The sequence below is a fragment of the Lemur catta genome, chromosome 3 (genome assembly GCF_020740605.2).
Source record: "Lemur catta isolate mLemCat1 chromosome 3, mLemCat1.pri, whole genome shotgun sequence".
NCBI classification, from domain to species: domain Eukaryota; kingdom Metazoa; phylum Chordata; class Mammalia; order Primates; family Lemuridae; genus Lemur; species Lemur catta.
Window position 1 is genome coordinate 122,787,298 of NC_059130.1, and position 20,520 is coordinate 122,807,817.

General features: G+C 59.6%; 2 protein-coding genes and 1 long non-coding RNA gene across 10 annotated transcripts in view; 2 read left to right on the forward strand and 1 right to left on the reverse strand.

Annotated features, from left to right (window-relative positions):
- ESPN (espin) overlaps positions 1-9,618 on the reverse strand; it is a 30,946-nt gene extending 21,328 nt beyond the window's left edge. For 3 of the 7 annotated variants that reach the window (XM_045546268.1, XM_045546266.1, XM_045546265.1), the window contains exons 1-2: positions 9,151-9,615; positions 6,015-6,208 (exon numbers count right to left, since the gene is read on the reverse strand). In XM_045546268.1, coding sequence (XP_045402224.1) covers positions 6,015-6,208; positions 9,151-9,444 — 488 coding nt within the window. In that variant the 5' untranslated portion in view covers positions 9,445-9,615. Of the gene's footprint in view, positions 1-6,014; positions 6,209-6,305; positions 6,455-9,150 lie in introns of those variants that run through there. The other 4 variants (XM_045546267.1, XM_045546269.1, XM_045546271.1 and 1 more) reach the window with 4 other exon arrangements.
- A 1,842-nt stretch (positions 9,619-11,460) lies between these two features.
- LOC123634548 lies at positions 11,461-12,839 on the forward strand. Its single transcript, XR_006733952.1, has 3 exons — positions 11,461-11,611; positions 12,039-12,144; positions 12,526-12,839. It is a non-coding gene; the product is annotated as an uncharacterized LOC123634548 (long non-coding RNA).
- Positions 12,840-13,563: 724 nt separating this feature from the next.
- HES2 (hes family bHLH transcription factor 2) lies at positions 13,564-19,620 on the forward strand. 2 transcript variants are annotated; one of them, XR_006733953.1, is made up of 5 exons: positions 13,564-13,989; positions 14,075-14,170; positions 14,414-14,513; positions 14,586-15,089; positions 19,538-19,620. XR_006733953.1 is itself a non-coding variant. In XM_045546279.1 (4 exons), exons 1-4 carry the CDS (start codon positions 13,945-13,947, stop codon positions 14,846-14,848), a joined length of 504 nt encoding a protein of 167 aa, XP_045402235.1. In that variant the 5' UTR covers positions 13,564-13,944; the 3' UTR covers positions 14,849-17,424. The 2 variants fall into 2 exon arrangements, 1 of the variants encoding a protein (XP_045402235.1); XM_045546279.1 differs by lacking the exon at positions 19,538-19,620 and having other exon boundaries at positions 14,586-17,424.
- Positions 19,621-20,520: the final 900 nt, after the last annotated feature.

The following is a 20,520-nucleotide window of genomic DNA, read 5'->3' on the forward strand; positions in this document are numbered from 1 at the left end:
CCTTCTCCTTTCTAGGGGATTCGCTCCCTGTGAGGTCATCTACCTCCCGGGGTCCACGGCCAGCTGTTTCCCCAGGGCTGCCCGTCTCTCCAGCTTGGGCCTGGACTCTCCAGCCGGCCCCACGTCAGACCGTTCACCCATGTGCACACGGAACAGGCCTCTCGAGTATTACCTGCCCAAAGCAGACCTCTTCATTCTTCTCCCCTCTTCCCCCACCCCCATCTCGGTAAAGGACAGTAGACCACGCTCCTTGAGCCCAAACTCTAAGAGTCTTTGAAGACCCTTGACCCAGCCCTCGTTATGGGGCATGGCCTCCCCAGTGATGATCATATAAATCATGATTCTCTTTCTCTCCTGGGAAGAAGATGATACAGACGGACTGTAACTATTAATCAAGTCACCTCTGATGACACAAAAGAAACATGGAATGTATGTAAAGGTTTGTGGGAAATCTCTGTCCAGGACTTGTGCCAGGTTAGTGTTAACATTGCCACAAGGAACAGGGAGTGATCTGCCCACTCAGGCTGACGAACCATATTTCCAGCCACCCTCCCCACTGCCAGTAATTTCTGCCCCAAGGGAGGTCAGAAAGGGGCGGACACCCCCACGGATCAGATCTAGCTGTGGCTAAGACTGCTCTGGCCGGAAAGTCTTGGAGCCTTCCGCGGCTCTATGGCTCTCGGTGATCTCAACCACGCCTCCTGTCTTATGTTAAAAGATCCCAAACCAGGCCTTTCCCTAGGGCCCAGAGAAGAAATGCAGCCCTCATTTAAGGGAGGTTCTAGAACAGTCAGCTTACACTCCAGTCCATCAGCAAGCCTGGAATGTTTCCAGAAGTCTACCCTTGGCTGCAACTCCCCCAACCTTCCAGGCCTTCCTTCTGGTCCATGATTAGGCCAGACTTGACCCTACTCAGGCCTCCGCACCTGCCAGCACTGCCACCAGTTCTGTCACAGCAGAGCTGCATGGCTGGCCCTCTTTTCCACTGGAGTCTTAGTTCTCACTTCCTCACAGAGCCCTGCCTTCCCTGACCCCCTCAACTTAAAGAACACCCACATCTCTTCCTAGCAAACCGTGCTGTTTCAGTATACAGCACTTGTCACTCCTGAATTACTGTGTTCTTTTATTTCATTACTTCCACAGACACATGCTACAAGGCTGCGACAGGCAGAGCCCTGCCCTTTCAAAGCTCGCTCACTGGGCTGCCAGGCAGCGAACCTGCACACACATGAACAGAAAAATGTGTATCTGAGTTGGGCACACTGTGTCCCCAGTGCTGACGGGCTGGGAGGTTTGTTGAATGAATAAATGTGTGTGTGAGAAGGGACAGCAGGCCAAGAGTAGGCGATGCCTCCTCACACGTGGCCTTGGCCTGGTTAGGTCCATTTGTCAGATGGGCTTGGGGGGCCCAAGGGAGTGTGTCTGAAGTCACATGCTGTGAGTTGCAGACGGAGCCGAACGAGACCCAGGGATTCCAGACTCTTCATTCGTTCAACAGATGTTTACTGAGTCAGGCCCTGGACGTACTGCTCGGGGAAGACAAAGCCCCTGGCCTGGGCAGCTGGGGAGACAGGCGGGAAGAAAGCACAGAGGGCAAGCATGGGATGCAGCGCCAGGCCATGGTAAGGGCAACGGGAATGGGGCAGGCAGAGGATGAGTGTGTCGTGGGGGCATGTTACAGCTCAAAACGGGCTGGGGCTGGCCTCGCTGAGAAGATGGGATCTGAGCAAAGATTTGAGGGCGGGGGGCCACCATGGGCTCTCTGGGAAGAGTTCCAGCAGAGGGAACAGCCTGTGTGAAGGCCAGAGGGCGCTGGCCTGCAGGAGGAGCTGGAAAGAGGTCAGGGAGGGGAGTGGAGTAAGCTGTGGGGGGAGGGGAGCAGCTAGAGGTGGGGTGGGGCCAGAGCCAGGAGAGAGGGCCATGGGCCACACAATGAAGTGACTGGTGCCCGTGGACAGGCCAGTGGTTGACTTGCATTTTCAAAGGCTGTGCGCACAGCTAGATGGGTAAAGGCTAGGGTTCAGGAGGCCGGGCGCGGTGGCTCACGCCTGTAATCCTAGCACTCTGGGAGGCCGAGGCGGGTGGATCGCTCAAGGTCAGGAGTTCGAGATCAGCCTCAGCAAGAGCGAGACCCCGTCTCTACTAAAAATAGAAAGAAATTATCTGGCCAACTAAAAAATATATATATAAAAAATTAGCCGGGCATGGTGGCACATGCCTGTAGTCCCAGCTACGCGGGAGGTTGAGGCAGTAGGATCGCTTAAGCCCAGGAGTTTGAGGTTGCTGTGAGCTAGGCTGACGCCACGGCACTCACTCTAGCCCGGGCAACAAAGCGACACTCTGTCTCAAAAAAAAAAAAAAAAAAAAGGCTAGGGTTCAGGCAGGGGGCACCAGTGGGGGAAGGGTGCACTAGCCCTAGTTAGGTGACCGCTGGGACCAGGAGCTGCTGGTAGAAACAGAAGCTGGTGGGGGTGGCCCCTCTCCCACTGAGAAGGGCTTCTCCCAACTCCACCAGGCCCCTGTTTTCTCAGAGCCTCCTTCTGGGTCAGGGGATAAGGATCCCTGCTGCCTTTCAAGTAGGATGTGCTGGCACAGGCTCCACCCCCAGGCCCTGCTGCCCAGGTGACCTGACAAACACCGAGGGTGGACATGGGGTGGTAATTAAGGAATGAGCCCTGCTGCCCGTGGCAGAAACAGGTGCCCAGCAGGCAGCCCCAGGCCCATGCAGACCTTCAGCCTTCTAAGGGAGAGGGCTGAGCCATGGGCCCCGGCTCCCCAAAAGCCCCCTTCTGCCCCAGGTGGGGGCCGCCTGAACCCCTAAGACTAGGCTGGGCTGTAGGAGCAGCCAGGCTCCATGAAGCTTTGTGCTAAAGAAGGAAAAAGGGGAGGTCTCCAGTGAACCTAAAAGGCTCTGAGAGATTAGGGTCTAGACCAGGAGTAGGAGACAGACCCAGAGAGGGGGTGCAGTTTGCCCAAGGCCACACAGCAAACCAGCAGTGACCGCAGATGGTCAATCAGCCTCTCTGAAACACCATTTCTGTACCTGTCAGCTCTGCAAGGCAGGGACATTTGTCTGGTTCACCAATATGTCCCCAGCACTTAGAATATTGCCTGGCACATAGTAGATGCTCAATAAACATCCATTGGATGATGTAATCTGTAAAATAGGTTGATTATAGAGCTATTGCCTGAAGTGGTTGTGCAGCTCAGATGAATCTGGTGGTGCCAGGCCCCTGGTGGGCTCTCAGCAAGTAGGAGTTGTTCTGGGTTTATCCTGACTCCTGGCCCAGGCGCTTTGCAATCCTGAGTCTGCCCAGTCTGGTCAGGGGCTGGGGGAAGGAGGCATCTCCAGGGAGCAAGAATTGATAGAAATCTTTGGGCCAACTGGTTTTCCCACTTGCTAAGACTGGCAGGGGCCAGGAGCCCAAGGGGAAGCTCCTGGAGCCTCTGACTCTCCTGCCTGGACACTAAGGCCTCAAGGTCCCTGCTATGCCTGGCCTCCCCCAGCCGGGCAGCCAGAGCAGACACTGTGGGGGGCAGAGCGAATAGGAGGTGGCTCCTGGGACCCAGGACCCTGCTGGAGGGTGGCCAGGGGCTTTGAGGGCTACCTGTTCCTCACCCTGTCTCAGTTTGCCCCGGCGGCGCATCTGGACACCTGGTTCCCTCCACCAGCCACTGGAGCCCTGCCCAGGAAGGCCAGCCCTCCCTACTGCAGCTCCCGCAGACCCAGGCCTGGGTCAGCCCAGCCCAGCTCCTGCCAGCCCCCATGCCTCCCAGCCTTCTACAGGGGACCTCAGAAAGAGGGTCTCCACTAGGGCAGCAGCCCCTGAGGTCACTGTGGCAAGTCCTCTGCTTCTGGGAAGATTTGGCCCAAGGAACCAGGATAGAGATGAGGGGTGGGCGCAGGGTGTTCCTACAATCTCAAGCCCTTCCTGACACCCCAAGGTGTAACCCTGGCACCAGCTGGGCCCTCCCCCGAGGCTGTCCAGCCTCCCGGTTCCTCTGAAGCTTGTCACTTGCACGGCCCATGGCCGCCCACAGACTCCCTGGGTGAGATCGAGTTTCCCCACAGGGAGGAACGGGAGCTCTTCCTCCCCGGCAGCTCACCTACCCCCAGGGAGAGCGCGGAGCCTTGTGAATAATTCACACGATTCACAGCAGGCCAGGAGGCTGTGAGCACGGGCCAGAGTCTCAGGAGTTGGGCCACTGGGTCCTCTGGAGGGCCCTGTGGCCAAGGGCAGCCCAAGCCTCTGGCCTCCCTGGCTCCCAGCCCCAGTGTCCACAGCCTTAGGGAGCTGAAGTCTCCACCTCCAAGGAAGGAGGCTAATTGGCCCCCCCCACCCCCAATTACTGGCCACCCCCTCCTGCTGGAGCCTGGCCTGGCAGCCACACAAAGGCGCTTCCTTATCAGCCAAGGCACAGGCCACCACAGGGAATGGAGCCCAAGCCCTATGTCTACCTCTCTGAGATTCATGGTGACCCCTGGGGGCTGGTGGCTCATCAGTCCAGGCCATCTGAACACCAGGTCAGCACCAGGGCCCAATCATGCCCTGCACCTGGCATAGTCTGAGAGGGAGCCAGGGTCCCCAGGCCCAGAGCCCATGAGGGTGTTCCACAGCACAGCCAGTCTTCCTAGGGCCTGGGATTCCAGCCCATGGAGGGATCACAGCTCATTAAGGCCCCAGCTTGTGGGCGAGGAGGGCTCCGGGGCTGGCATCCTCCTCAGCACTTACAGGGCCTGGCTCGGAGCCTTCTAGTTGACACTGTTGGGCCACATTTGCCCTGCCATCAGCCTGGCCTTCTGGGGCACCCTCCCTTCTCGGCACCTGTCCGTCCCCTCTAAGTGTCCTCTGCTAGAAGTGGCAGAGTGGGGAGCAGAGGCATCAGCATCACTGCCATGGGGGTCCCACCTGGAGAGGCCACTCAGTTCTGGGACAAAGCCTCCCACGGGTGCTGATGGTGTCAGGTGAAGACTTATCTACACTCGAGGGTCTCCAGGGCCCTCCTGCTCTAAGTCCCACTGGCTTTGACACAACTCAGACCCCAGCTTATCCAGAAGCAGAGAATTCACAGCAAAGTGGCCAAGTGGCCCCGGCAGGGCTGGCTGTGTAGAGCACAGCACCCAGGGGAGACCTGCTGGGTCTCCCGCTGGCCAGACCGGCAAGCCCCTTCTTAGCAAGGATGGAACCAGGCTCTGCCTGCCTGTCCTGGGCTGAGAAGACAACTGGAGCCTGGCCTGGTGGGTCTCAGGGACATCCTACATCCATGCCAGTGTGCCTGGGCCCAAGATGCTACACTGCAGCCACCTTGCCACATGGCCATGTGGGCAGACTGGCCTCCAGCCTGCTCCCTGGTGGCCGGTGGCCCTGCAGGTGCCCTCAGGAATGCACCATCAGTGAAGACAGGCCAGACTCCTCCCCTTGTGGCTGCTCCCCTGCTGAGGTTTATGTCCCAGGCTCCCACTCCAACAGACAAGGGTCACCCCGCTCAGGCCCCTGTGGCCACTAGCATCCCATTCCCTCAGATAGGGTCTGGATGGCTTTTCTCCGGGACCCCTGCCTCCCCTAGGTGCACCTAAGACCTGGTTCCCTCCTTTAGCTGCCTGGTGACTGATGTGGCTCCTCTCCCACCAGCCTGACTAGGGTCTAGGAGGTGCCATCCCCTTGCCCCTACCCCACCCCATTTAGAACAGTCTTGCAAATGAGCACAGACAGCCACCTGCTGCAGGCTGCTGGGGGAGTGCAGAGGGGAAGAGGTGACCTGGGGCTGGGCTGCCGAGGATTCAGGGAGCACCTGCATGCAGGGCTCTGGGGCAAGTGGCTCTGGGCAGCCCCTAAGGGGGTTGCCATGAGGGGAGAAATTTCAGCTTGGGTAGGAGCTGCCTCTCTGGCCTGGCCCTCTGGCCACCAGGATGGTCCCTGGAGGGATTCCTCCCCTGGCATGTGGGAGAGGCCCCAGGCACCCCCAGAACCCTGGCCCACCCTGCCAGGCCCGCTTAGGAGGGGTGTTCTTACTCAGGGTAGTGTCCGGCCAGAAGCCTCAGGGAGGGGAAGTCTCCTTTGGCGGCAGCATAGTGGACAGGCAGGGCACCCATGTCCGTGGCCATGGTGGGGTCCCCACCGCCATGACGCAGCAGCCAGTGCACCACTTCAGGGTGGCCGAAGCGGGCAGCCAGATGCAGGACTGTGGCACCAGAATTGTCTTTGTCCTGTGGGAGGAGAGCCAGTTAAAGTTCTGAAGCCATGACCTGCCCCTGCCTCTGGCTCAAACCCCTCCCAGCGCCACCTCCTCCCCGCCTTCCTCACCCTGCCCGGGGCCAGTTCTGTCCTCTCTGCCCTCCCTTGAGGGGGTGGCCAGGCCTCACTCAGCAATATTTTTTGGAGTCAAGCTGATCCTGGAGTTTGGATCCTGCTTCTGTCCTTGGGCAGCTAACTGGCCCGCTTTGAGCAGCAGTCCATAAGCGGCACCACCATGCCGGGCTTTCAGAGGCCCGCGGGCCATGACCTTGAAGTGCCCGCACACAGTAGGCACCGTGTCGGCACTGCAGGAGCCTGGCTCCAGGCCCAGGGGCTCAGGGAACACCTGAATGAGTGAGGGAGAGTCGCTGGGCTGAGCAGGGCCAGGAGGGGGGCTGTGGGGCTACACCAGGCCAGCATCGGGATTGTGGGGGCACCCCCTGTGTTGAACCCTTTCCCCCTCCCTCTCTGCCCTTCCCAGCCTTCATGTGGGAACAGAGGCCTCCACCTTGGTGCACCTCCAACAACCCAACCTTAGTGTGGAAAACTGTCCCGTCCATGGGAACAGCCTGTGTTCTTGACCCTGTGGAGGAGGAAGTTTCTGGGTATGGACGGGCAGGGCCTGGGGCAGGCGGCCAGTGGTGGTAAGTGTGGGCGAATGGTAGCCCATGGGAGGGGTGTGGGTAGGACCTCTCCCGGCACCCCAGAGTAGGTGGGGCCGGAAGTTTGGGCCCAGAACTGCTGAATGTGTCATCTGCGCACACCCAGTTGTGTGTGTCTGTGGGGAAGGGGCTGGCGGGGGCTGCTCACGGGACCTGGGCGGGGAGGAGAATCACCGAGAAGCCAGATGTCTGGACCCAGAAGCTGGCACATTTGGCAGAGTAGACACTGGTTCTAGAACAGAACAACCTCTCGCCAAGCACATGGGATGACGCAGAGGTGGGCTGGAGCGGGGCAGGGACGAGGTTGCAGGGCTGGGGCTGCAGGACGCTGGGGACCTGGGAAGCAAAGCCTCTCTGCCCCACCTCGCCCAGAGAGGGCACTGTGGGGACTGATGTGGCTGAGGCAGCAGACACTGGTGGGAGATCCCAGGCTTGAGGAAGGTGATGGGAAGGGCGCCTCCAAGTCTCCCCATGAAAAGTGCAAGGAAAGGAGGGCACAGAGGGACCATGGGCTGTGGCCTGACTGGGAAGTCACCAGTCGAGCTACTGGGGTGGGAGTGGCAGGCAGACTGGCCGCCCCACTAAGGCAGGAGGGAAGATGAAACAGAGAGTAAACTGCCCACAGGAAGCTGAGGATGATGCTGAGGCTCCTCCTGTGTGCTGGAAGGCCCAGGGACTGGTTCAGTCTGCACCCTGAGCCCAGGGGATGGGCTGGCTAGAGGTGACCAGAGCAGGACCGTGGTAAAGTATGTCCCAAGCCCCAGCTCTTAAGAACGGCCTCCTTTCCCACTGGCTGTGGGGACTGTGGGTCTGAGACGCCAGGGGATCCCGATGGCTCTGGGCCTCTAGGTGGTAGAGGCAGTAAGGAGAGGCCACAAGCCTATGGCCTACAGCCTGTCCCTGAGGCACCAGCAGCTGTGTAGCCCTGAGGAGCCTCACGTGCTGCAGACCGCACCCTAAAGCTGCTTATCTTTCTGGGCTGGGCAGGCCCAGGGATCCAGGTCATCCCCCCCATCTTCCGCCCCCAGCACCCAAGCCTGCTGGGGCAGGAAGGCAGGAGACTTGATAAGCTGAGCCCAAGGCCACCTGCTTCTTCCAGCTCCTCTGCAGTGGCAAGGGAGGCTTCCAGCCAAGGCTGGACACTGGGATCAGGGAGGAGTGGGAGGCTTCTGGCCCGGGCTGGACACCGGATCAAGGAGGCACACCACCTCCCAAAAGAGTGGGCATGGGCCATGTGGCCCGGAACCCCTGATAACAGGGCCCACTGAGAGATAAGGTGGGCCGTCTCCCAGGAAGGGTGGGAAAGAGCCTGTCCTCTGAGGGCAGAGGGGGCTGGGGCTGGCCATCTTCAGGGCACACAAGCCAGCTTAGAGCTGCCCTTGCCTCCTCCTCTTTCAGCTCCAGTGAACCCTGTGGTCTTTCCAAGTGGAAAATCAGCTCTGGTTCCTCCTCTGTTGGCTGCCCCCACACCCGAATATCTTCCAAATCCCTAACCTCAGCCCATGAGACCCTGGAGCCTGGCCCTGGTGGCCACTCTGAACCTGCTTCCTCCTGGCTGTTCCTCCCACAGCACAAGAATGTGCACGCCTTGGGGCTTTGCACTTCTTGTTCCTCCTGCTTGGAACTCTCTGATTGTCTTCTGGCTACCTTCTCACCAGTCTGGACTCCTCTCAGAGTGAACAGGTGGGGTCTGAGGACAGGAAGACTCAGGCTGGGCTGAAGAAGCAACTTAGAGCTGGGAGCCCTGAAGGTGCCGATGTCCCAGGGTCAGCTTAGGTCCTGGGGAAAGCCCCACTTGCCATGGTCCACCACCCATCCCCCACTCTGGCTTAGGGACACTTACTTGTAGCTCAGCCTGGGGTGGGCTGTGGGACTTTGCCCAGCCTCCCTCCAGACCCGATCCTGGAGGACATGGACCTCTGATTCCCGCTGCCCAGGCCCTTCCCGCCCCGCCCACTCTCCAGGACGCTGAGGATCAGAGTTTGGCCTCTCCCAGTGAATATCAGTGGTGTTGGAGCCCATCTCCCTCCTGGCTCCCCACCACCCAGGAGCTTTTCCCGGTAGCAGAGAGGGCCTTACCAGGACATCTGCCCAGGTACTCTCAATCCAGGGAGCACACTCCCCCCTCCCCAAAGCCCTCTGGAAGGTACTCCGTGCAGGGCTCAGCCGGTCCAGGAGGTGCCCAACCCCACCCACCCTCTGGGCCACTGAGGAGGATGCCTCAGGGCGCCCCGAGAGCGGCGCGGACTCACCTGCACTTTGCAGCCGCCCTGCAAGAGCAGCCACTGCAGGCAGGCGAGATGGCCAGTGGCGGCGGCGTCGTGGGCCGGCGTTGCACCATTGCGCGCGCGGGCCGTTGCGGGCAGGGCCGCCTCCTCCACCAGGAAGCGCAGACAGTGCAGCTTGCCGGCGCGGGCCGCGTGGTGCACCGGCAGCGCGTCCAGCGGGTCACGCAGCGAGGGCCCCAGTAGGCCGGCGGCGTGAAGGGACCTGAGCACGTCCAGCTCGCCCTGCCGCGCCGCCTGCAGCGCCTGCTCTAGGGCCATGGTGCCGCCCGCGGCGCCGCGACCCCGAGCTCAGCGTGTTCCCCGAGACGCCATGCGCATGTCGTCTGGGGCCAGAGGAGCCCGGTCGGGGCTGAGCGGCCCGGAGAAGCAGAGCAGCTGCCGGCCCAGCCTCTGCTCTGCGCTGCCCTGCGCTCCGCCGCGCTCTGGGGCGGGCATCCGCGGGCGCAGGCTTAAGCCTCGGGCCCGCCCCTGCCCCGCCCCCTCGGGCGAACCCGCCTGTCCCCGCCTTGCCGCGGGGACACTCGGGGGACAGGGGCAGGTGTGCCCAGGGGCTTCTCTCCTAATTTGCCTCACGTAAAAATTGAGACTCCAGAGTGCGGCAAAACTGGGTTAGAATTCAAGAGCCGTCCAGGCACAAGTTCATTCACCTGAGTGCCCACTATATGCTGTTACAGGCGCTGGGGACACAAGCCAGCAAACAATTGCCGCCATTCCAGACGGTAACAAGTGTCATCAGAACAGGAAAACAGGGTGCTAGGCGTGATTTATCGGGGATCGTGGGCGGTCAGGGAAGGTCTATTCCAGGCGACGTCGGGTCTGCGTTTTGAGTGGCGAGAGGGGAATTCGAGGAACATCGAGGCCCTGGGGAGCTCTGGGTCTAAGCCCAGGAGAGTGCGAAGGGCGCGAGGCCCTCAGCCCCGCAGGGTCCCTGCAGACTGCAGAACTGCCCTCTGAGCCTCGGGGAGGGTCGGAGGGAAGGCGGGAAGGAGGAGAGGACAGGAATGCCCGGCGCGCTCAGAACTCTGGGTCTGGGGGCCAGGGAGTCCGACGGCCCAGCGCCGCTGTCGGGGTGGGGGGAGGCGACCACCGGCTTGAGGGCCTGAGGCTGCCAGGCCGGTAGGAAAGAGAGCAGGGGTGCGAGGAGGGGGCCTGTGGGGAGACGCCCAGCGCCACCATCCAGAGAGAGGCCGTCACGAGCCCGGCAAGGCCCCAGGAAAGCGCCGCAGGGCGCGCTGGGGACAAGCACACGTGGCCAAACTACCCTGCGGGCTCAGCCAAAACCAGTCGGGAGAGCCGGAGGGGCGGCAAGGCCGGCCGGACGTGAGAACTGCCAGAGCTGGGGGCTGCGTAGCTGCGCGAGCGCATCAGCATAAAGCGAGACCTTGAAACAGCCTGTGTGTCCTTCCTGTCCCACGCCCCCACCCCGCTGGAGCCCCGTGAGAGCCGGGGCCCGCCCCGCGCTCAATGTTTCATTCCGGCCCTTGCCCGGGCCCTGCACAGCCGGCGCGGGAAGCGCTGCAGAATGAAGCCAGTTACAGGAACCCGGAGCCCCGGCGCTGGGCTCCGGGGCGGCCTCGGATGCCGTTCCCGCGGCTGCCACCTGGTGGCGCCCTGCCTGGCGGTGGCCTCCCGCGCTCGCAGGTGCCGGGTAACCCGAGCCGCCGTGTCCTGCGTGGCCAGGTGGGTTTCCAACGACCTCCCAGCCAGCCAGATCTGCCGCTCTCGGCGGGACCTGTGGCCGCTGGGATCTGGGACCCCCTGCTTAGCGGTTTGCGATAAGGGGAGGGAGGAGTCTCTTCCTGGCAGCCTCTCCGTGGCCAGAGCAACGCTTGCTGCTCGCTGGAGCTGCCCTCTGCCAGCCTACCCAGAGGCGGGTGCCCCCCGAGGCCGGCAAGTGGCAAGGGTACTGTACTGCCTGGAGGAGGAGCTGAAATGGATTGTCTTGGATTCTCTTTCCCTGTACCTCCTCCATTACTAAAAATTCCCCACAGTTCATGTCCCCCATCCCCAAGGAGGCTCCCTTGGCCCTGAGCACCCTCGTCTGTCACATGGGGGTGTGTCATTTTGGGGGCTAGGGCCAGGTGATGCACAGCTGCTCTCCCAGTGGGCAAGGCAGGTGTCCCTGAGCCCCTGCCATTGGCGCCAGGGACATCTCCATGAAAGCCAGGTTGAACATCCACCCTGCTGACCAACCTCTCCGAATCCTTTCAGAACATGACTCAAATTCAAGCTTCAAGCCAGGCCCTTCCTCCCAGGCCTCTGTGTCCTCTGTGGGCTCTCCCACGTCCACCAGGCCCACTGGGTCCTTCCTAGCAGCCCTGGAGAGCCCAGGCCAGCAGCAACACGATTATGAAACCTACCACTTAGCAGGCACGTGCCAAGCTTCACCTTGGTATTTAATCCCCACAAGGATGCTATGAGAGAGGTACAACTATTATCCTCATTTTACAGCTGGGGAAACTGAGGCATAGGAGTTTTTTTAAATTATCTTGAGGTGACACAAATGGCAAGTGGCAAAGTTCACTCTCTGCCCCTCCTGTGCTGTTTTCCCCTCTGCCCTTGATGTTCCCTCTGCCCAGAGCCCCCCTTCCATCTCCCACCTTCCAAATGTCAGCTTAGGGGTTCCCTCCCCAGGAGGCCTCCTTTCACCTCTCTGCTGGATGCACCCCAGCCCACCCGACGCTTCTGCCCCACCCAAGGGCCAATACACTTCCCTAGGCTGGGACCAGGGGTGAAGTGTGTCCCCACTGTACCCTTGGTGGCCCCAGCTACCCAAAAGCCTACACCCAACACTCACCCACCCAGCTGTCTTACCTAAGTTTCCCTGATTCTTGACAATTTCTTCTTCCAAGAAACCAGCAAAACCCTGGAATCTTCGGTTGAGGGGAACTGTGGGTTACTTGGTTAAAGTCCTTTACAGCAATGGGAAAGTGGAGAAAGAGACTTCTAAAATTGAAGGTAAGTGGCATGGAAAAGGGAGTTTGCCTCTCTGCCATTCAGTCTTCCAGCGGTGGTCTACAGGTCTGGAGGGGGAGCTTCCTCCTAGAACCTCCCCCTCCAGCCCCTTCCGTCCAGGAGCTGGTACCACAGTCTCTCCCCAAGGATGCAGATGGTGCAGGGTGGGCTTGTGGGCACAGAACTGAGTGAGCCAGTCTATGTGGCCTGAGTGGGTTGGAGGAGGATCCACAAAGTCCTTTTTTTGAGCTCTTAAGAACAATTAACTTGGAGGGGGCTGGTCCATAGGCATACTGGACTCAATCACGGGAGGGGGGCTGGGGCTCCGGTACCCCCAAGCTCTGCTGGGCCAAATATGTTGAGTGATTTATTCTCATTTATCAGGACTGCTATGAGCATTAATGGAGGTGAAGTCCATAAAGCACTTGGCCTGGAGCTTGGCACACAACGAGTGCTCCGTATAAGGAGACCCGCAGTCTTTTGAATGCTATGGTCAGGTATGCGTGGCCCGAGCTCTCCTAGCCCAGGCAGCTTCCAGCTCCCTTACTGGTAGGGAGCTTGTCTTCCCTGGCTCTCCTGGGGGAGCTCTGCAGGAGGGTGACTTGGAGCTGGTGGGGACAAGGAGGCTCGGGGGGTGGGGTTTGGGCGTTAGGTGGTGGTGGTGGGGAGTGCCCATCCAGCACCCTGGACAGAGCCCGCTTCGGCTCCGCCTCACCGGTCCTCGTCGTGGCCTGGCTCTGTGAGTCCCGACGGTCTGCCCGGCAGTTCACGGTGTGGTCTGCGGGGTGGCCGTTGCCCCGCCAGCCGGTCGGAGGAGGGGAGCCTGGAGCAGATGGGCGGGGGACGCCAGCCAGTTTGCCGCAGCAACGGCCACGCGGCGCGGAGGCGGCCCCGGGGGGCCGCTGGGGAGCTCGCACCCAGGACCGCCCGCCCGTCCGCCCGCCCGCCGCGTGATCTGACCCAGAGCCCGGAGCCGGCTCAAATGAAAATGAGCTCCGAAGGCTCTTGGGTTGCCGCAGCTTCTCTGGGGCTCTTTTCCTCCATCCAAAACCGAGAGTGGGGTAACCAGGTGATCCCTAACGTGAACCGCTGCGGTGTTCTGCAGAGTCCTTGCAGCCAGGGCTCGGCCACTTCCCGAGCAGTGTAGGGTGGAGCAGGTCGCGACCTCTCTCCTGGCCTCGGTTTCCCGCTCCAGCTCAGCCCATCGGGCGACAGAGCAACCGGTGGTGCGAGTCCCTCCCTCTATTAAGCCTCGTGGGAGCTCCCAGAGGCGCAGGCCTTGGCAGTCCTGCCACTGCTGGGTCCCCTGCCTGGGCCCAGGGCGGCGCTTCCAGGACGAGCTGAGCCCGAACGTGGGGACTGAACGAGGGGCGGCGTTGGAGAGGAGGGACCGCAGCCTGTGTCAGCCAAGGCCCGGCCCCGCTCCTCCGCTCCTCCTGCCCTAGGGGTCAGGTAGCGACGGTCCCCGACGGCGCCCACACCACCCCTCGCGGGTGCTCTGGGAGCGCCCAGGGCCAGCCACCCCGCCGCAGATGGTACGCGAAGGCCTAGAGCGGGATTCCCCGGGGCGCCGCCATCGCCCCTCCGGGCTACACCCTGCTTAGGAACAAAGGCGGGAGGTGGGACCAGCGGGCGGCCGGACTCCGCGGGGCGGGGCGGGGCGGGCGACGCTGCTCGCTTAAAGCCGGGCTTCGGGCGCGGCGCGCACTCGTCTGACACCAGCTCCGGCGGCCCAGCGACCTTCCTCCGGGCTGCGGACGCCCGCCGCGCGGGACCGCAGGTGCCGCCGCTTTCCCACCAAGCATGGGGCTGCCTCGCCGGGCCGGGGACGCTGCGGAGCTGCGCAAGGTAGGGGCCGGGACCGGGGATGAGGCGGGCGGGGCAGGTGGGGCCCACACGGCCAAACGCTGTCCGTGCACCCGGCGTCCCGCAGACCCTCAAGCCGCTTCTGGAGAAGCGCCGACGTGCGCGCATCAACCAGAGCCTCAGCCAGCTCAAGGGGCTCATCCTGCCGCTGCTGGGCAGGGAGGTGAGTGCCTGGGCGCTGGGTCCCAGCTCGGCGCCCCAGGCGGGGTGTGGAGGGTCCTGGGGCGCGCGGCGGGGGCGGGCGGGCAGTGCGCTGAGGAAGGCGCGGGGGCGCGCTCTGGCGGGAGCGGGGCCCGGGGCGGGCGTGGAGGAGCCGCCCCCCCGCAGGCCGCGGTGCTCAGGGCAGCCTGCCAGAGACCTGTCTTGTTTGTCGGTCTCTGTCCCTGTCCCTCGTGGCCGGGCGCAGAATTCCCGCTACTCTAAGTTGGAGAAGGCCGACATCCTGGAAATGACTGTGCGCTTCCTGCAGGAGCTCCCTGCGTTTTCCTGCCCCGCGGCAGCGCCGGGTAAGCGAGCCCGCCCCGCCCCGCCCGCGCCCCCCGCCCCGCCCCCCGCCTCACGCCGCTCTCCGCCCGCAGCGCCCTCCGACAGCTACCGCGACGGCTACGGCGCCTGCGTGGCGAGCCTGGCCTGCGTGCTGCCCGCCTGCGGCGTCCTGGAGCCCGCTGTGAGTGTGCGCCTGCTGGAGCACCTGCGACGGAGAGCGGCGGGCGCCACCCCCGACTGCGGGCGCGCAGGGGACTCTGGGGACCCGCCCTCGCCCGTCCGGCCGCCCACACCCCCACCCGCGCCCTCACCGCCCGCGCCTCTCTGCGGCCCGGGCCTCTGGCGGCCGTGGTAGCCCCCTGGCCGGTCCACCGACCCTGCTGACTGCGAGGGACCTGGAGCGCTGGGCAGACTGACGCTCTTGGTGGTGGGGTGGTCCCACCACGAGGGACCAGCCCAGGACCCACAGCCTGGCCGGATCCCGGATGTTTGTGACCAGGGTGGCACACTGACTGCTTCAGGGCTCAGCTCCAGGAAATAAGGGAAGTGGCCCTGCCTCACCCTCAACTTGGGGATGTCTGGCCAGAGGAGAAGGGGTGAGTACAGGATGAGAAGCAGCCCCTCCACGCTGGTGGAGATGGTTATGGAACTGGGCCAACCATAGCTGCCTGGGCACTGACACACCTGCCCCAGCGCTGGCACCAGACCAAGGCTTGAACCAGAAGCTCACCTGGGCCAGGTGCAGCCATCTGCTCCAACTGGCCACTGCCTTCCCAGCCCTGCTTGGGCCTAACTCCTGTCCAGCTTGGCGTGAACCTTTGGGCACACAGCAGCAACGGCCAGAGGGGCTTTGTTCACTCCCAAGGCTCTGCAGAGCACCGGAGCTGGGCAAAGGGACATGTGGGCTTGGGAGCCAACACCACCACTTGTGCAGGCTCTCCTGCCCAAGGCCTCCAATTATAGGGACAGCGTACGTCCCGGGATCTGCGCTGCTGGGTGTGAGGGCTAGGTGGTTCTGGGAAGGGGTTTCTTTCTCTAAGCATTAACTTAACACAGGCCAGGTGGTCTTGCAGTGTGATGAAGGGGTGGAGCAAGAATGAGGCTGCCCTGTGGCCTCAAGGATACTTGTGGCTTTGGAGTGTCTGACCCCAGCACGGAGACAGTGCCAATGTGGAGTGAGCAGGGGCCATCCCATGGAACAGCAGGGATTCAAGGAGTGGCAGCAGGTTAAGGAAAAGGAAACACCTTTCCTCATTTTCTCTTGCAAACTACTCCCTGCTACTGCTCAGGACTGGTAACCGGAAGCAACTTATTCTTAAGACTTTTCTTTCTTCTCCTCGGAAGCCCGGAGGGCCTGCGAGGACTCAAGGACGGGCCTGCTGATCCCAGTAGTGGGTGCCCAAGAGAAGGCAGGAGCACCTGCGGCCCAGGCACACTCGCATCGTTTCACAGAGGTTTCCTGTGCATTTGCCAAAAGGATGGGAATTCTCCCCCCAGTTCCCAGACCAACCTGTGCTAGGGACCAGGGCTCTAGGGGCAAGAAGACAGAACTGATGGGGGGAGAGAATGATCACTAAATCAGACTGTGCCCTTGATGACCTTGGCCCTGGTTGGGTGCCAGGATATGGGGGAAGCTCTGGGCATGATTGAAAATTCAATGTTAAAACAACAGGCTGAGGCCCCCAGCAAGGTTGTGCTGTCTTCCTACCTCTTAGGGCCCAGCTGGCTAGACTGTAAGCTCCTGGAGGGCAGGGCAGGGGCTGGTGTGCCTCTATGTCCCCAAGGCACTGGGTGCACAGTGGGTGCTCAGTGAACATGGGGGACTAATGGGCTAGGGGTGTGTGATTCCACCACAGGATACTACACCTTGGACAGTCTGGCTTTTGCCTTAACTCCCACCCCAAAGCCCCTGGGATCACTTTTCGGTATTTACTCCTCAAAGACAAATGTTGAGGAGGGTGTGGAGTGAAGGAAGGAGAGTTTCCTCTTACTTTTGCCTATTCCTGGGAGCAAGTGCCTGCTGGCACTGCCTTCCTGAGCTGCCGGGGTTAAGTAGAGAGTGGGGTGCAGGAAACTCGCAGCCCAAGCCCACCCGTGACTTCCAGGTTCCTCCTTGGATCTGGGGCTCCACATCGGGCATGCACAGGACACGATCCTTGACCCCATACATAAGAACTCTCAGTATAGGTGTAAACACTGAGAACCAACAAACGGGGACCCTCGCCTCCTTTTAGCCATGCCTGCCACTCCTTGCTTCTGAGGCTGCCTCTCAGTCCCCAGTTCTGTGACTTGCGATGACCTGGCTCCCGTCAAGCTACAATGCAAGTGGTGGCGGTGGCAGGGGGTGGGGGGAGGCTGTGGCTAGGCCATTGACTCACAGGGTCAGGCGCTCTGGGGAGCCTGAGTCGGAAGGCCCGCCGGCCTTGGCAGGGAGCCAGGATGTGCCCAGGTGGGTGAGGTTCTGGGCTCGAGGCCAGAAGCCAGAGTTTCTAGCCAGGGATATGTAAGAGCTGCCTAGTTCTCCACTGGTGTTCCAAGCTGGGCTTGTAAAATAAGGATGCCAAAAACATCCTCCTCCACAAGCCACCTGCAGGCACGTCCTCCTGGCAGCTCCTCACATGTCCCCAGAGTCCTGTCTGGTGGTCAAAGGTGAGCGCAGGGCAGTAGGCTTTCTCTGTGTGGGAGGGAGGCTGCTTCAATCACAGGAACATTTTATGACCCTTAACAAGTCCTACACCTTGCCCAGTGGCCAGTTCCTGGGATGCCTGTTCTGAGATGGTTCCATGACTGAATCTAACTGCCTGTCTGGTTAGCTGGAGAAAAGGCCCCCAGGTCTCTCTCCTGTAAAACTGGTGGGTGAGGCCGGGCACAGTGGCTCACACCTGTAATCCTAGCACTCTGGGAAGCTGAAGCAGGACGATTGCTTGAGCCCAGGAGTTTGAGGTTGCATTATGATGACGTCACGGCACTTTAGCCAGGGTGACAGAGGGAGATTCTGTCTCAAAAAAAAAAAAAAAAAAAAAGTGGGTGAATGATTCAATGGTTCAAGGACAACTGGAGCACTAAGCTGTCTGGGAACCCATCTTTGAGGCCACTCAGCCTGGGGACAGGCCCCTACCTGTTTCTCTGGCACCAGGTAATTAGGAGAGGTCAAATCTTGTTTCCATGAGAGTGAAGACAAAGAGTGGGTTGCCAAGGAGGACTCCTCTCATAAACATTTGCAAACTGCTCTGCCCCACCTGCCATCCCAGACTCCTGCGGGAGAGTTCCCACCATGTCACCTGGGGCAGGCGTCAAGTGAACAGAGCCTGCAGGGGATGTCTGGAAGAACCATCCCTGTGACAGATGCAAGAATAATGAAAAAGGTTGAAATAGTGCAGAATTACCAAACTGTGACAGAGACACAAAGTGAGCACATACTGTTGGCAGCATTGTGCCTATAGAGTTGCTCAACCCTGGGGTTGCCACAAACCTTCAGTTTGTAAAAAATGCAGTATCTGTGATGCACAATAAAGCAAGGTGCAATAGAGCAAAGTATGCCTCTACTTTTAAAAAACATTCCAGTTTTCCAAAGCTGTTCTAGAGAAGAAGAACTAACTCAGCCAATGGCATTAATTCTCCTGGCTTTACTTTTTTTTTTTTTTTTTTTGAGACAGAGTCTCACTCTGTCATCCAGGCTGGAGTGCAGTGGTGCCATCATAGCTCACTGCAACCTCAAACTCGTGGGCTCAGGTGATCCTCCTGCCTCAGCCTCGTGAGTAGCTGGGACTACAGGCATGTGCCACCACACCTGGCTAATTTTTAAATTTTTTGTGGAGATGGGGTCTCACTATGTTGTTCAGGCTGGTCTCAAACTCCTGGCCTCAAGCCATTCTCTCGCCTCAGCCTCCCAGAGTGCTGGGATTACAGGCGTGAGCCCCTGTGCCCAGCCTCCCCAGGCTTTCCCTCTTGTCTGAGTCCCCTGTGAATGTGGTTGTGTCTGTGGGGGCCGAGTGCGTGCGTGTGCACCTGTCTGGCTGCGGCCGCCCTTCAGAGAGCTGCCCGGGCGTGTGCTGCTGGGGAGAAGGCAGCCGCCCACTGAGGGTTCTCAGTGAGTAACTAGTTTCACTCAGGGTTTTCAGAGGCCCTGGCAAGGCCCCCGGCGCTTTAAGCAGCTCTAATAAAACTTGAATAATGGTTTCAGGAGCATGAGAATGAGACCAGAGGACATGCCCCATGCACGTGGCGTCTTGTCCCCTGAGGTCCACTGGGGGGCAGGCAGCAGGGAGCTGGGGCCGGATGGCTGGTCACAGGCCCCGGCTCATGAATGAGGGGTTTCCTGACCTGGGGGCCGGGGTGTGAAGGACAGAGATTCCAAGCTGAGTATGTGCTCAGTCGTGGAGGGTGGGCCCGGGAGCCACCCACCTTGGTGTTTGGTAAATTAGGACTTTTAATAAACCTCAGGGAGCACAGAACAAGGTGATCTTAAAGAGGAAAGAACCATTCCTGACCTTGAAAATCAGAGGCAGATCCAGGTTCTTTGGGGACTAAATTCTGAGGCCTTCTGTAGGAAAACTAAAATTGTTAATAGAGACTTCAAAGTATGAAAATGAATATTTATTTAGAATGAAAAATTAAGTCATGTCAAACTAGTGGTGCTTAGAGCTTCATGTCCCATCCTTTTGGTTCCTCTTTTTTAAATTTATTTTTATTTTTTTTAATTATTTTTTTCGATGGCTTGCCCTTCCATGGGTCTTGCAAAGGGCAAGCCAGTTTTGGTTTCTCTTTAAGCAATTTACCAGTCACGCTGCCATGGAGTGCTTCCTGGCGACACCCCTGCTGTCCCCTCTGCTCTTAGAACACTCCACTCCACATCCAGGGTCCTGACGGCCCATGCTCAAGCCTCGGCAGCTTCTGGGTGGATCCTCTTCTGCCCAGGGTTGGCTCCAGGTCTGCTCCAGGGATGCCTTCCGTTCACTTCATACCTAAGGCTGTGATCAATATATTTACACAAACACTGAATCGTTTGTAGCAATGTTTTGTTTTGTTTCTTGTCCCTTTGCAGCCATCTGGGAAGCTTGTGAAATTCAGATTTGCAGGGCCACCTCCAGAGGTTCTCCTTCCCTGCGCCTGAGTCAATGGCCGAAGACCACACACCTGAGGCAGGTTAATCCGCTTTAGCAAAGTTACCACATCTGAGAATGGTGGTGCCAGGGGCTGGGGGTAGGGGGCATGGGAGTTAGTGTTTAATGGGTACAGAGTTTCAGTCTTGCAAGGAAAAAGAGTTCTGGAGATGGATGGACGTGATGGTTGCACAATATCATGAATGTGCTTAATGATTAAAAATGGTTAAGATGGTAATTTTTTTTTTTTTTTTGAGACAGTGTCTTGCTCCGTCACCCAGACTGGAATGCAGTGGCACGATCATAGCTCAGCGCAGCCTCGAACTCCTAGGCTCAAGGGATCCTCCTGCCTCAGCTTCCCAAAGTGCAGGGACTATAGGTACATGCCACCACGCCCAGTCTATGTGGTGTCTATTTTACCATCAAAAAACCAAACAGACAAAAAAGACACAATATCAGTAATGGGGCTACTACTTGAATGAGCTTGCTGTAGTCCTTTAGGATCTATCTGGTTTTCATAGAATCAAGACTAGCCAATTAAATGAAGATGTGATGCATCCTTTAGGTCTTTTAAGAGTGGCATTAATTTTTGCCATCCTCCAGGATTCTAGATTATTTGGATTTACTATCTTGGGGGGCAGGGAGCAGTTTAGAGTTTACACTTGAGCTTCCCCACCATGAAGCTCTCACTATAGGCCAAAGAATTCATGTGGGTAAGCTGTGCCAAATATCAAGTCTCTATATTCCAATTATACATTCGGGGACCAGAGAAATGGCCACAGTGTCCACACACCCAGTGGAGTCATTGTGAGCTGGACAGGGCCAGGACTCCTTTGATTACCTGGCTAGGTGATAAAAGAAATTATGTGTCTAAGAAGGACACATGATGACCCTTGGATCTCAGGATCAACGTAATCTCCAATCC

Bases quoted from the DNA above. Each gene is read 5' to 3' on its own strand.
- HES2 (XM_045546279.1), top strand. From the start codon at position 13,945: ATGGGGCTGCCTCGCCGGGCCGGGGACGCTGCGGAGCTGCGCAAG. The intron at 14,171-14,413 runs GTGAGTGCCTGG...GGCCGGGCGCAG, and splicing joins TGCCGCTGCTGGGCAGGGAG to AATTCCCGCTACTCTAAGTT. The intron at 14,514-14,585 runs GTAAGCGAGCCC...CTCCGCCCGCAG, and splicing joins CTGCCCCGCGGCAGCGCCGG to CGCCCTCCGACAGCTACCGC.